This window comes from Electrona antarctica, assembly GCF_951216825.1.
Source record: "Electrona antarctica genome assembly, chromosome: 20".
Classification (NCBI taxonomy): domain Eukaryota; kingdom Metazoa; phylum Chordata; class Actinopteri; order Myctophiformes; family Myctophidae; genus Electrona; species Electrona antarctica.
Genome location: NC_136801.1, coordinates 41,692,005 through 41,707,589, shown reverse-complemented (window position 1 = coordinate 41,707,589; position 15,585 = coordinate 41,692,005). Strand labels below are relative to the sequence as shown.

The 15,585-nt window shown below is 44.2% G+C and overlaps 1 protein-coding gene across 1 annotated transcript in view; it reads left to right on the top strand.

Annotated features, from left to right (window-relative positions):
• Window positions 1-15,585, top strand: part of LOC306913336 (uncharacterized protein) — a gene marked incomplete at its 3' end in the record, with an annotated part of 84,239 nt that overhangs the window by 60,844 nt on the left and 7,810 nt on the right. Inside the window, exon 5 of the mRNA XM_079489923.1 lies at window positions 7,315-8,122. Within this exon, the coding sequence (XP_079346049.1) occupies window positions 7,315-8,122 (808 nt within the window). The remainder of the gene's footprint in view (window positions 1-7,314; window positions 8,123-15,585) is intronic.

Genomic DNA, 15,585 nt, shown 5'->3' with positions numbered 1-15,585 from the left:
TGTTCCAGGCACCCCCCCCCCCCCCCCCCCCAAGCAAATATTTGAGTTAAAAACGTTTGCTGTGAAATAATATATATTCAATTTGCAGAGAGAGAGACGTTTATGTACTGTACCTAGTATTTGTATTTGTGGATACTTCCAAGACACATATTGTACTCTTGACTCCACTACATTAACCCATTAAGACCTGAGACCAGATTCTACAAAATGTTTTCTGAAAAACGTATCAGTGGTTCAGTCAGGACAACTCAAGAATGGATGGAATATATATTTATTCAATACAAATGAGCAATATATTTATTATGGTTTGGCGATGAATTGGATCTGCTTTTTAGGTAGTGAGATCAAGCACATCAGTCCCAACCATAGGGACACCGAATCCCCCGTACCTAAACAGCAGATCCAAAACGACAGGTGGTAGCTGGGGTGGAGGAGTGTGAGACAGGTTTTAGCTGGGGTGGTGGAGGGTGAGACAGGTGGTAGATGGGCTGGTGGAGGGTGAGACAGGTGGTAGCTGGGGTGGTGGATGGAGGGTGAGACGGGGTAGCTGGGGTGGAGGGTGAGACAGGTGGTAGCTGGGTTGGAGGAGGGTGAGACAGGGGGTAGCTGGGGTGATGGAGGGTGAGACAGGTGGTAGCTGGGGTGGAGGAGGGTGAGACAGGTGGTAGCTGTGGTGGAGGAGGGTGAGACGGGGTAGCTGGGGTGGAGGGTGAGACAGGGGGTAGCTGGGGTGGTGGAGGGTAAGACAGGTGGTAGCTGGTGTGGAGGAGGGTGAGACAGGTGGTAGCTGGGATGGAGGAGAGTGAGAAGGGGGTAGCTGGGGTGGAGGAGGGTGAGACAGGTTGTAGCTGGGGTGGTGGAGGGTGAGACAGGTGGTAGATGGGCTGGTGAAGTGTGAGACAGGTGGTAGCTGGGGTGGTGGAGGGTGAGACGGGGTGGCTGGGGTGGAGGGTGAGACAGGGGGTAGCTGGGGTGGAGGGGGGTGAGACAGGTGGTAGCTGGGGTGGTGGAGGGTGAGACGGGGGATAGCTGGGGTGGAGGAGGGTGAGACAGGTTTTTAGCTGGGGTGGTGGAGGGTGAGACAGGTGGTAGATGGGCTGGTGGAGGGTGAGACAGGTGGTAGCTGGGGTGGTGGAGGGTGAGACAGGTGGTAGCTGTGTTGGAGGAGGGTGAGACAGGTGGTAGCTGTGGTGGAGGAGGGTGAGACATGGGGTAGCTGTGGTGGAGGAGGGTGAGACAGGTGGTAGCTGGGGTGGAGGAGGGTGAGACAGGTGGTAGCTGGGTTGGAGGAGGGTGAGACAGGTGGTAGCTGCGGTGGTGGAGGGTGATACAGGTGGTATCTGGGGTGGAGGAGGGTGAGACAGGTGGTAGCTGGGATGGAGGAGAGTGAGAAGGGGGTAGCTGGTGTGGAGGAGGGTGAGACAGGTTGTAGCTGGGGTGGTGGAGGGTGAGACAGGTGGTAGCTGGGGTGGAGGAGGGTGAGACAGGTGGTAGCTGGGTTGGAGGAGGGTGAGACAGGTGGTAGCTGCGGTGGTGGAGGGTGATACAGGTGGTATCTGGGGTGGAGGAGGGTGAGACAGGTGGTAGCTGGGGTGGAGGAGGGTGAGACAGGTGGTAGTTGTGGTGGAGGAGGGTGAGACAGGTGGTAGTTGTGGTGGAGGAGGGTGAGACAGGTGGTAGTTGTGGTGGAGGAGGGTGAGACAGGGGGTAGTTGTGGTGGTGGAGGGTGAGACAGGTGGTAGCCGGGGTGGAGGAGAGTGAGACAGGTGGTAGCTGCGGTGGTGGAGAGTGAGACAGGTGGTAGCTGCGGTGGTGGAGGGTGAGACAGGTGGTATCTGGGGTGGAGGAGGGTGAGACAGGTGGTATCTGGGGTGGAGGAGGGTGAGACAGTTGGTCGCTGGGGTGGAGGAGGGTGAGACAGGTGGTATCTGGGGTGGAGGGTGAGACAGGGGGTACCTGTGGTGGAGGAGGGTGAGACAGGTGGTAGCTGGGGTGGAGGAGGGTGAGACAGGTGGTAGCTGGGGTGGAGGAGGGTGAGCCAGGTGGTAGCTGGGTTGGAGGAGGGTGAGACAGGTGGTAGCTGCGGTGGTGGAGGGTGAGACAGGTGGTATCTGGGGTGGAGGAGGGTGAGACAGGTGGTAGCTGGGGTGGAAGTTGTGGTGGAGGAGGGTGAGACAGGGGGTAGCTGGGGTGGAGGAGGGTGAGACAGGTGGTAGTTGTGGTGGAGGAGAGTGAGACAGGTGGTAGCTGGGTGGAGGAGGGTGAGACAGGTGGTAGTTGTGGTGGAGGAGAGTGAGACGGGGTAGCCGGGGTGGAGGAGAGTGAGACAGGGGGTACCTGGGGTGGAGGAGGGTGAGACAGGTGGTATCTGGGGTGGAGGAGGGTGAGACAGGTAAATATGTTTAATATTTAATGTTTTTTACTGTGTTGTTTTCTCATCAGATTCCCATCGTCTCACTCTGGACCCAAACACAGCAAGCAGATCACTCTGTCTGTCTGACGACAACAGGAAGGTCACAAGGTCAAAGGGGGAGGAGCTTCAGTACGCTGACCACCCTGATAGATTTGGTGATGATGTTGATCAGGTTCTGTGTTTAGAAGGTCTGTCTGGAGGCCATTACCTGTGGGAGGTAGAGTGGAGTGGAGGGGTTTGGATAGGAGGGGCTTACAGAGAAATCAGCAGGAGAGGAGAGGGTAGTTGGCTTGGAGGCAATGATCATTCCTGGAGTCTGTACTGTAGTAAAGGCATGTACCATGTCATTCACAATAGTAGGGATACTCTCCTCCCTGTTGTTCCCTCTGACTACAGCAGAGCAGTGCATGAGACGGGTGAGCCTGTCTACAGAGTAGCAGTGTATCTAGACTGCCCTGCAGGGACTCTGTCCTTCTATGAAGTGTCCTCTGACTCACTGAGACACATTTACACCTTCCAGAGCACATTCCCTGAAGCTCTCTACCCTGGGTTTAGTCTTATGACCTCCTCCTCCTCAGTGTGTCTTTGTGAGGACAGACAACGTCTCTGATCAGAGAGAGAGAGGGAATAGAAGAGGGAATAGAGGAGGGAATAGAGGAGGGAGAGAGAGAGAGAGAGGGGGAGAGAGAGAGAGAGAGAGAGAGAGAGAGAGAGGGGGAGAGAGAGGGGGAGAGAGAGAGGGAGAGAGAGAGGGGGAGAGAGAGAGAGAGAGAGAGAGGGGGGGGGGGGGAGAGGGGGGGGGGGGGAGGGGTGAGAGAGGGAGAGAGCACACCTTTCTTGAAGGGATATTTCACTTTAAAAACAGTTTTGGGGTCATTTTACATAGATATTTGATCTATGGTGATTTAGATTTGTTAAAAAACAAATGGACCAGTTGTACATACTGTATTTAATGTTCATGTACAGTATTGATGTATAAAAGTACATTGTAAATGTCTAGAGTTTCATAAGCAGATCCACATTTTATATTCCTAATGCTCTGAAGCATTTCTGAAACCATAACATCAAATAAATGTTTATTCATGAGAGAAGTTTATCTGGATTTATTTCTATGTAGGTTTGGGTGAGTTTGTCAAGATGCACTGAGGTGGTGCCGGGGACCCCCAGGGGTCCTTCAGGGGGGTCCAGGGGGTCCGGGGACCCCCAGGGGTCCTTCAGGGGGGTCCTTTAGGGGGGTCCAGGGGTCCTTCAGGGGGGTCCAGGGGGTCCGGGGACCCCCAAGGGTCCTTCAGGGGGGTCCAGGGGTCCTTCAGGGGGTCCACCCAGGAACTTTCGTTCATTCTTGACCCCTCTATCACACAGTGCGGCCGTGCTGTGAACTTGTAGGTCTGCTATTTTTGAAAAATCGTGAAAATGTGCAGATGGGGGTCGGCGGCCAATTTCATAACATTTGAGGTCCTTGACATGAAATATTGAGAACCACTGACATAGAAACATGAGGTTTTAGGCATTATGTTATACTTTAGCTATTGAAAAATAGCAGATCTACAAGCTCAAAGCGCGGCACCGAGTGCCGCACTGTGAGCTTGTAGGTCTGCTATTTTTGAAAAATCGTGAAAATGTGCAGATGGGGGTCGGCGGCCAATTTCATAACATTTTTGGGGTCCTCCGCCTCCCAAGTGAAGAGAGAGGATGTCAGTGCCAGAACCACTAGTAAGTTCCACCAGCAAACTGCTTCTCCCATGCCTCATGGCTAGCACATGTCAGTGGGAAAATACTTCCTGGTCTTTCAACCAATAGAAAGGCTGTTACAATGTGCTCAGCAGCCAATGATGCCAAGCTGGTACGGAACCGCCTACAGGGCGGTCTCCACCGAACAGAGTTTTTATAAACCCTGCGAGGACTCTAGTAGCTCAGATTCTAGTAACATCAACAAGGGTCCACACCTCGTGCCAACCGTACGATGAACAACACAGCTCACATTAGACCAATGGTAATTATTGATACATAATGCAAACTATTAATAATCAATGAATAATGTGTTATCCATGTGTTGTGTAAACCTGCCTGTAATCGACGAATGTATGTGTATTTCTGTCTCATTCATGCAGGTTATTTACCTAACTAAACCTAACTAAACGTCTAACCTAAACTGGGTTAAAACTAACCCTTAAACCAATCCTAGATAATTAGTTCATGTGTTTAAATGTATGTTTGTTAAACGACAATAAAAGTATAAAAGACACTTGAGTTATATTATTTAGACAGTTTGAGTAAAGACATTACTCTTTGTGCAGTTGTGACCCTTTCAGTAGGGATAGCTATGAACCACGATGCTATCAACTTAGCAAGTTAAATCGTAGATAGCTAAAATCTGAACAGTAAATAACCATGGGGTGCGATTATTATCATAATTGCGGTAAACTTTACTAAAACAAACGCTCCAAATGAGCAAGGTTAGTGTGCAATTATCAACTTAATCGCGGTAACTTTACTAACAATTAAACCAGTAGCCTTGTAACTAAAATAGCCTTGTAACTAATTAGTTAAAAGCACGGTTAATAGACGCCACGGCTAGACTCAAAAGTCTCAAGCGTAGGTGGTAAATCGCCTGATGTACAACCACAGGCCTTGTGCTAAATGTACAAATAAAGCTAAACTGCGGCGTAAAACAGTACATAGCTAAAAATCCGGTTTAGCACAGAGCTCTAGGAAGAAGCCAGCAGACTTTAGGATATAAGGCGTTACTGTAAAGCTAAAGTGTTGCTAACCTAAACACAGGCGACAATGTGATCCAAGTTCTGGGTTTTAATAACTACTCCAGAGTCAATGTCTATTCCAGCCTCTGATTCCAAGCAAGCTGAATGTCATTGATTCAGGAGTGATTATTGTAAACTAAGAGCTGGGCCATTATTGTTCCCATTTTCCTCCTGGCTTTCAACTAGGGGAAAATGGCCGCCAGAGCAAAGCTAATTTGCTAAAACCATTAGCCTATTGTCTGGTGCCTTCTACTCTGAAACACTTCTAAACCTAGCCATGAGCGGGGGAAGGGCAGAGTAAACAGGCAGACAGGGCCTAATGGTAACTTAAAATGGCCCCTAAACTGACACTGTAGAATAGTCATGCTTCAGTGTTGCCTCACTCTCTAGAAGACTCTCCATCCTAGCCATAAGTGCGGGGGAAGGGTAGAGTTTGGTAAACAGGGCTCCACCACTCTAACTTCTGCTCATCAGCAAGGGGTGGGGGGAGGTCGTAAAAACAACCCAAATGCTAATTGCAGCACCAAAGGATGCATGCAGTCAGGGAATGACACAGACCACTAAGGCTAAAACTAATTGAGAAATAAGGGAGGCAGGTTTTATTAGCAATGAAATGTGAAACCACTTTTAACTATAATACCTAGCTTAAATTAGACCAGAACCGTAACAGAAACAAAAAATACTGTAAACGCTAAACTGGCTAAAATCCCCTGTGTCAATGCTATAAAACTATAAAACCGTGATAATATGGCACTTGCTGAAATCCCAAAGATTCAAATAAATTTGATAGGTGAGGCAAAGATGGCTAATTTATTAATCAACGAGTTAAAAGTTAAAAGCGAGGAAGCACTCTCAATATTTGATTATTTAGCAACTGAGTGTGAGATAAGCCTGATGTCACAAAAAACTCCTAACACCACAAAAGCAGACGCATTTATTAAACTTAAAATAGCTTTCGGGAAAGTAGCAGATACTTATACAGACTATTGTGAAGAGTTAAAGGAAACTAATTTAATAACACAATATGCTTTGGAAGCGGACAATGCGTTTAATGTCTGCACAAATACTTTCCACAACATGAGAAAGTCGCTGACGGCTGCAATGTGGTCAAAGTTACAGCCAGAGTGGACCCAGTTAATTGACAGAGCGTACGAATTGCTTTGTGCCGGGCCAATGGCATTATTAGAGTTAGGGGAATCTCTCAATGTTTTGAATTCAATATTACAAGACAATAAATCCTTCATAAGTCCGAAAAGTTCGATCCAAATGCTTTCTGACTATAAAATGCTTGTTCTAGCAACGAAAAGGCTCAAACTGCAGGCCGCACCAGAAATAGGCCAGATAGGGCTAATAAAAGTAGACCTACTAACACAAAGGATCCAGATCAGCGGGGTCAAGGAAGACGACACCAGAGACGTCACCTCGCGAGCCCCAGGGGGGCTTGCCACCACGTCAGCGGAGGACAACCACCAGACGCCTGACCGCCCTCTCACCCCAACAGCAGACGTCACCTCGCGAGCCCCAGGGGGGCTCGCCACTACGTCAGCGGAGGACAACCAAGCTCCTCCCAACGCAGCACCGGAGGCCTGCATATGAATTGATTGATGGATTGAATACTTAAAAGCGCTTTAAACCGCACAGAGGTACAGTAAACAATTTAGTCTAAAAGGATAACACACAAAACATGATTAAGAATAAATATTTGTTCTGTCAACATAATTATTGTGTTGGATAATATAACTAAATATATCATTTCGGGTTACTTTTTAAAATGTGTATCTTTCTAGAATCTTACTAAAACTTTGAAGCCTGGTTTTGAGTTTTCAGAACCACCTGTAATAACCTGTGCTTTTTTAGTAAGTGTTTTGTCAGTCTTAGGGCCGATTCATACTCCTATTTTACCGCTGTTTCGGCACTGTAGTGCCGAAAGGATTTTGGCTCGTCAGAAATGTTCAGTAGCACCGAAGAGCCGACTTTAGGACACCCCCCGAACCTCAAATGATGTCACATTCGGCTCTAAAATAGGAGTATGAATCGCCCCTTAGTAGGTAAAAGCTTTTGTACATGCAACATGGAAGATAGAAAAATAGATTTACATTTTAGGAATCCAGTGTTGACTAACATCTTATGTTTTGTTCCTAGCCAGTGAAGTTGAGTACATCTCTCCACACTGCTTTGAAGCTGAACTTGAATCTCACACTGAAGTCACTGAGGATGGTGGGGAGGCCACTGAAGTCACTGAAGATGGTGGGGAGGCCACTGAAGTCACTGAAGATGGTGGGGAGGCCACTGAAGACAGTGATGATGATGGGGAGACCACTGAAGACAGTGATGATGATGGGGAGTCCACTGAAGACAGTGACTCGTGGGACGAGCCTGAAGAAAAAGCTTTCCAGTGTAAACAGTGTGACAAGAGTTTCAGTAGTTCAAATTATTTCAAGATACACCAACGTGTCCACACTGGAGAAAAACCTTTCCAGTGTAAACAGTGTAAGGAGAGTTTCAGTAGTTCATATCACCTCAAGAAACACCAGCGTGTCCACACTGGAGAAAATCCCTTCCAGTGTAAACTGTGTAAGGAGAGTTTCAGTAGTTCATATCTTCTCAAGATGCACAAGTGTGTCCACACTGGGGTAAAAAAATTCCAGTGTACACTGTGTATCAAGAGTTTCAGTAGTTCATATCTTCTCAAGATGCACAAGAGTGGCCACACTGGGGAAAAAACATTCCAGTGTGAACTGTGTATCAAGAGTTTCAGTAGTTCATATCTTCTCAAGATGCACAAGAGTGTCCACACTGGGGAAAAAACATTCAATTCTTCAAGTAATGTGAAGATACACCAGCGTGTTCACACTGGAGAAAAACCTTTCCACTGTGAACATTGTGACACGAGTTACAGTCGGTCAGATGACCTGAAGACACACCAGTGTATCCACACCGGAGCGAAAACGTTATATTGTAAACCACGTGACTGTAATTCTGCAAACTGTTGACTGTAATTCTGCTGTTAATAAATCAATCAAGAGACACCTTCCTATCCACACCGGGAAAAAATCTTTCCAATGCAAACTGTGTGACAAGAGTTTTGGTAGTACATATCATCTCAAGATACACCAGTGTATCCACACTGGAGAAGAACCTTGCACAGTGTAAACTGTGTAACAAGACTTTGAGTAGTTCATATCTTCTCAAGATGCACCAGCGTGTCCACACTGGAGAACATTGTCTGTTTTTATAGAGCTTATAGAGGGTATGCGCTTGCATAAAGTGAGTGGCAAATCGAGTGGCAATGTGAGTTTAATGTCAAAGGGATTGTGACATTATTATTTTTGCTCAATTGCACACAAAGAAACTGAACTTTTAACATTCAGTAGATTTTTTGTGGTCTGGGGTTTTCTGGCTCAAGTGCTCTGATTTTCCTGTGGAGTGTGATGTAAGAGCCTGCAAATCCCATATATGACAATGGGATTTGCCAGCAGATGTCACTGTTTTGCCTGTTTTCATTGCAGCTCAAAAGGCTTTGCAGACAATCCACTGAATGTTCAAAGTTCAGGTTGTTTAAAATAAATGAAAATGAATGTCATGAAACCTTTAATGCAATCAGATAAGACTTTTCTGTTTGGATGTATGGGCTCTCAATGCCATTAAGTGTTTGTTTTTTTGCCACTCAGTAGGCGTTCCCGCATAACCTTTGGGTATTGATGTCATGCACATAGCCTCTATACATTTTTAATTTGCACCATTTTCATTTGATTGGTTTGACCCAAAATAGGGTTCAATTAATGATTGTGTGAATTAAACCATGTAGTTTAATTAATTGTTGCCCCCCTACATCCATTCGGCTGCACAGAGCACATCATGTCCTAGCGTTAGACACCTCCTAGCTCCATGCAGCCTACCTGCAACCTCTGATCTACTTATGGGCTCAGTGTTTCTCAGACAGTTTCATGTCAAGGACCCGCAAATTGAACTGTATTCTGTGTGAGGGACCCCCATGAGGGACCCCCATGAGAGACGATTTGTGTTGTTAAAAATGTTGATAATGTGTCCAAGTTTATTTTATTTTTTTCAAAATCTTTCAAAAGTATCAGATCTGCAGAGCTTGTAGATCAGCTACTTTAGAAAAGCTGAATTATAAGATAGTGGTTGTTAAAAGGTAATACCACTCATATTCAACATTTTACTTATGTCATTAATATACCATAGAAATATGTTTTGTTTAAGTCCCCCCCCATCCTGTGTTTCCTAGAACTGGAGGTATGAAAAAAAACATTAACATTGTGAATCACATCATCAAGATACAACGCCAGGCCCAAAGATTATGCTGGGCCGAGCCTCGGGCTCAGTGATTTTCTTACTTTTTTCTAAGAATGTTATTATAATAAAAATAGCAATTCTGTTACTTGTGTAATGTGCATTGTGTATAGCCTACATGTATGTATGTATTATGAAGAGGGCTGCGCAATAGGCGATTCACTTGTGACAGGAGGACGAAGAGTGGAGGCGGGGGGCGCAGCGCACTGGCATTTCAGCAGCACTCGCTGCGTGCAGGCAGCACAGCAGAGCGAAGTGAACGGTGTGAGACTTGGCTGGCCTCTGGCTTTGCCCACCAAATTAGCTTCTAACCAGTTAACTTGCCATAGGCCTATGCTTAGCTGAAGCGCCAGGTTTTCGTCATGTTGCACTGGCTGCGATTAATAACCTAATCATTTAATCAATGGTCACCAACCGATCCATATAAATGGTTATGATATAGCCTAACTCTGTAAACGCTACACGTAAGTGTATGATGACCACGCAATGTTACAGTCGTCCATTGCAGGCTACGGGCCATTTGATTTCCAAAATGCTTAGTATAGAGGGTATGAGCATGCTTAAAGTGAATGGCACATTGAGTGGCAAAGCAACAGGCAAAGTGAGTTTAACATTGTTTAATGTTGTTTAATGCAATCAGATAGGACTTTTCTGTTTGGATGCATGGGCTGTCAAGGCCAGAAAGTAGTTTTTTGCCACTCAGTAGGCATTCCTGCATAACTTCCGGGTTTGATGATGTCACGCGCATACTCTCTATTATAACCACCGGCGGCGCGCCTCGTTATATGCACCAGTAATCAAAACATCTGTAAGCTGTCGTGACACGCCATGAGCGATGCATGGATGGTTTAGGCTATGTTTGTTGTTATTTGTATTTGGACAGACACCAGTTATGTCCAATACTTGGACATAACTCACTTCAGACAGGAAACTAAAGGGAGCTTTACTCACCACCATTAGAATGATGGAAATGGAACAGTAACAGCCTAATGTGAGTTACATAAATCCTTTATTTCGACGATAAGTCCATTGAACTCCGTTCTCACTCTCACACAGACACACTGAGCCACGGCGCGCCACTGTGCCGGCCATTTACTGGCCTTTTTTTTCCCAGTAATTCAGTACTTCTGGTTGCTGTGGAATGTGAGAGTGGGATTTGCTTTATTTTAGCTGTTATGAACAACATTATTTTATTTCAAATTATTATTTATTTTTTCTATATCGATATTTTAATAATCGATATTGATTATTTATCGCGGGAGGACGTATCGATATATATATCGCAATATTGATATTTCAGCACACCCCTATTAAATACGTGGCCTAAATACCGCTAGGTACAATACCCTATCATACATGGGCAACTGGTGGCAGTTGCCCATGTATGATAATGTATGTAATGTACTACATTAGGCCCCCAAAATCACTTAATGCGGTCCGCAGGTTAATATCAGAATACTGATATATTATTGATTTCAGTTACAATTCCAAACATGACCCGCTTTAATTACTTATCTATACTGTAGCTTAATGACTATAGTATTAACATGTTATTGTATTTGTTTATGTCCAATGTTTGTATTTAGTTCATAAAGTTAACATAACTAACTAAATGCATTTGAAATTAAATAAAAAGGTTACTTTTCAGGATTCCAATAAAACCAATAGCAAAACAATTATTCAGGCTTTCAATTCAAATATAATAGCTGATCTAGATCGGCTATTTTTTGCTACAAGAGTAATATGCAATGTGATCCTCTAGAGTGCGTGTGGAGATATAAGTGGCCCTCTCCATCGTCATGGACTATATAGTATCCATGGAGTATTCAGGACAACAACAAAAAAAAGAAAAGGAAAAAAAAAAACACTATAGTAAATTACATTACAAAGTCATCTAAGATTACTATTAAACCAATTCAATTCCCATAAGAAAAACATTTATTAGGAATCTGTTTAGTCACCGTGTTTCCGTTTGCTGACAGCTGACAGAACATTCTAATAAGGTTTGAAATATCCACAGCACTCCATACTGTGTGGCGCTATACTGTTAAATAACAGATTACATTGCATTCATTAAAAAAAAGTTATATAGTGCTGCTCTAACATGCTGCTGCCCTCAGAAGACATTCATATCTCCCATATCCGATAGTTCTTCTAAAGAGGCACACTGATCATTCTTGTTTTGTGATGTCAATGTCTTGAATGAATTTCGTGTTTTGGCCTCAATTGGGCTCCGTTGTCCACTTTAGTTCGGATGTTTAGGATCAACTATATATCTGCCCCAAGTTCATGTAACTGTTTATACTTGTTTTGACACTTGGTTATAGGGTCTGATATTTGAACTGCATAGGGATTGAACTGGGGACCCCCCAAATTAATCACATTTGACCTGGGGACCCGCCAACATCATGATTTGAACTGGGGACACCCCATCCTGACAAGCTGAAATTCCATGACAATAGGCTTGGCCAAATTGTCAAGTATGACCTAAGAAACGGGCAACAATTGCAACCTTGCGTTGTGAGGTGTTTTGAGTATGTTCAAATAGGATTATTTTGGGCTGTCCCCAGTTCAAATGTGATTATTTCACTCTATGTATGTATTTTGCCATAGTCTTTTCAATAAAATCCAATTTACATATTTTAGTCATCTGAATATTATAATATATATATAATATATATTTAGTCGACTAAAACAGGCAGTTTAATTAAAGTGTAATGTGTTGACAGACAGACAGGCAGACAGACAGACAGACCACATCAGTGAATATAAAACAGTTAATGGTGTTGTTCTACTGTGTCACCAGCAGATGGGGGTGTCATACAATTTTACCCCCAGACCAAAGTAGTTAGTTGTGAAACGTCATTGGTTTGTGGGGAACTCCTTCATTAGTGTTTCACTGTATGATCCATATGTCATCACTCATCACAATGCTTTTACTGTATCCTATTCCTCCTTTGCACAAAGACTAAAATGTGAAAGTGTCCCAGCTCTGTCTAAATCAGGCAAGACTTTATTATAATGAATTGCATTTTTGTAGCGCTTTTCCAAGTGCTCAAAGTGCTTTACAATGGTTCATTCATTCATACATCGGGAGGTGAAGCATCGAAGAGTCGACGCCAGCGTCCTCACTTCCCACATTCACACACCAATGGTGGCGAGCTCACACCGACTGACTCATTGGAGGCATTGTGGTGTTCAGTGACTTGCCCAAGGACACTTCGACATGTGGACAGGAGGATCCGGGATTCGAACCGCCAACCCAGGGATCACTGGACGACCTGCTCTACTACCTCCTGAGCCACAGCCGCCCTTATAATTGAATATATTGTGTCGTCTACTCCAATAACCTTTTCTGATATTTTCACAGTTGAACCTATTTAAATTAAAAGTGTTATCAAGTCAAATGTCACCACCAATTTCTGTAAAAAACTAAAAGAACAACAGTTCCATATTGTTCCTCGTATAGAGTGTTCAGTAACAGGGGTCTCACTGTCTCTGTAATAAACAGAAAATGAGTCCTCTCTCCTACTATATGTATGAGTCCTCAATTCAATAGAGGACCCCCCCCCCCTAATAATGAAGACAATAAATAATACATAAACAGTAAAACCACATACAATCGTTAATCATTATATGACTTTAACTAGTTTATGCATGCACATATATGCTTTTGCAAAGTCTTCATTTCCAGCCATTGCACTGCAGTGCAAAACTGGACGGCTGGTTTATTGGGACGGTTACACATACGTTTTATATAATGTTTTAGTAATATTACACTTTTATACTCATTTTAGAGCAGAAATAACATGCATTTTAAAACTGTTTTTAATATTTAATATCATTGTCTATGTCCCTCAAACTTATTTCTAATGGTTTGAGCCTCAATCACTACTCTGATATAACGAGTCCTTGGCCCGGTTTCCCAAAGGTCACCTCTTACACCATGGTGTAAGAGGTATGGTGTTGCACATGCTCAGTTGCCCTCTAGGCCGCACATGAAGCCTGTGAACATTCCGACATTCCGTGCATAGATGTGCCACGCAATGGTAGGCCTCAGGCCTGAGGCCTGGTATGGTAGGCCTCAGGCCTCAGGTCTACCATTCTGAAATGTAATTTAATAATATTTGGACTGCTGGACAGCTGACAGTAGGCTCTCTTCACTCTTAAAAAAAATGTAATTCAATTTAATTTATTTGATGCTGAAGTAGGCCTTAATAAGTTTTTATATTTAAATGAGATGAAGAAAGTCACCACTCGCACCACATATTTCTCTGTGAATGGTTTTAATACTGCCACATGTCGACAGGTGTGTGTAGGCTAAAGAGGCTTAGGGAAACAGGTTTGTGTATTCATGCAGGAGGCCTTACATGCGCAATGAGGACAGGTATGGCTGTGCTCTAGTCTAGGTTGTGTATTTCTATGTTGTTGTGTTTGACATTGGGCATGGGCACACTTTAGCCGACAGCCGCGGACAGAAGAAGCTCTGTTTTACGTCATTTGACAGCTGGTGGATGGAATAGAAGCTCCACCCCCGCGGCTGACTGCCGCGACGGACAGATTCCCGGAAACGCTCTCCTCCGCAGCAGTCAGCCGCGGGGGTGTAGCTTCTTTTCCATCCACCAGCTGTCTAAAAACTCGGAAATTACGTAAAACACAGCATCTTCTGTCCGCGGCTGTCGGCTCAAGTGTGCCCATGCTGAGTGTTTCCCAAAAAAGGACATAGTGTTTGATTGGCTGCTATGCAGCCAATTAGGCCGCACACAGGCTTCATGTGCGGCCTAGAGGGCAACTGAGCATGTGCAACACCATACCTCTTACACCATGGTGTAAGAGGTGTCCTTTGGGAAACTGGGCCCTTGTCATTTCCTTCTGGACTTTGAAAGCGGTTTTAGCTGCAATACCACAATGTCCTGAGGTGGTGGGGGTGCTGATATGCAGATTATTTAATATTTGAGTCATTATAATACTGATGCTAGATAAAACCAGGCTTGTTTCCATTCCACACCAGCTTGGAAAATCAACAATGGCGGACATTGTAAACAAAGTGGAAATGCAAATTTGGAACTGAAGACTGAAGAAGAGGAGGAATTCTCCATATGCAGACTGCGGCCATCTTACCATATAAGTTAATGGCAAGGTGCTACCTATAGGTGCAACTTCCAATGGCAGCCCATTCATCCAAACAGAAAAGTCCTATCTGATTGTATTAAACAACATCAAACTCACCAACATTGCAGCTGTACGGAAAGCTTGATTTTTTCTCTTTCTATCCTCAAAGTGTTTGTTTCATAAAAATCCACTGTAGACATGTTATGAGCTACTTTGTGTCCTTGCAGGTGATTCTTTTTCTAAGTGCTGGAGTTTGGAAGTGCTCATTAGATATCACTTAACTGCCCTGTGTACCACCTGTTTTGAATTAGCACATAATGCAAGAGGCAGCAGGACATTGCTTTACTGAAAACGAGTGCTTCCAAACTCTGATGGAAACATGACCGCTGAGGGGCTCTTATCATGCTATGATTAGGTGATGTAATGATATGTAAAACAAACGGTTTAAAAACAATTATCTTTATTGTTAATGGGATTTATTGTTTGTGTTAGGGACAAGATGACGTAAATTTTCCCTTCATTGTCAATGGCGTTTTTAAAACAAACATTGAACTAAAAGCAAACATTAAACCTGCGTGGGGCTGGCGCCCCTCTAAAATAAATAAATAAAGGTGTAACGCAGAAACCTGTGGCCTGTAGAATGATGAAGGGCGTCTACGTTTATGTTCATGTCTTATTATTTATGTATGTTTATGTCTATGGTCCAAATGGCCAAAAGAGGTGGCTGAAATGTGCCTGAATAATGCGCTTTATATTAACTGTACAATAAGTGAAGGATAATAAGCCTCGAGTCGACCCAAGGCAGAGTACTTAAATGTATAGTCCGTGGAAGTATGGAGGCAAATGGAGTGCTGGTAAGCTGGGCCCTATTGCAACCAGACAGCTATTCTGATTCTGGTAGTGGTAGTGAATTAGACCTATTTAACTGAGCAAAAATACTATCAAAAAACACACATATACGTTGCTGTCGGGAGGAAACGTCATAAC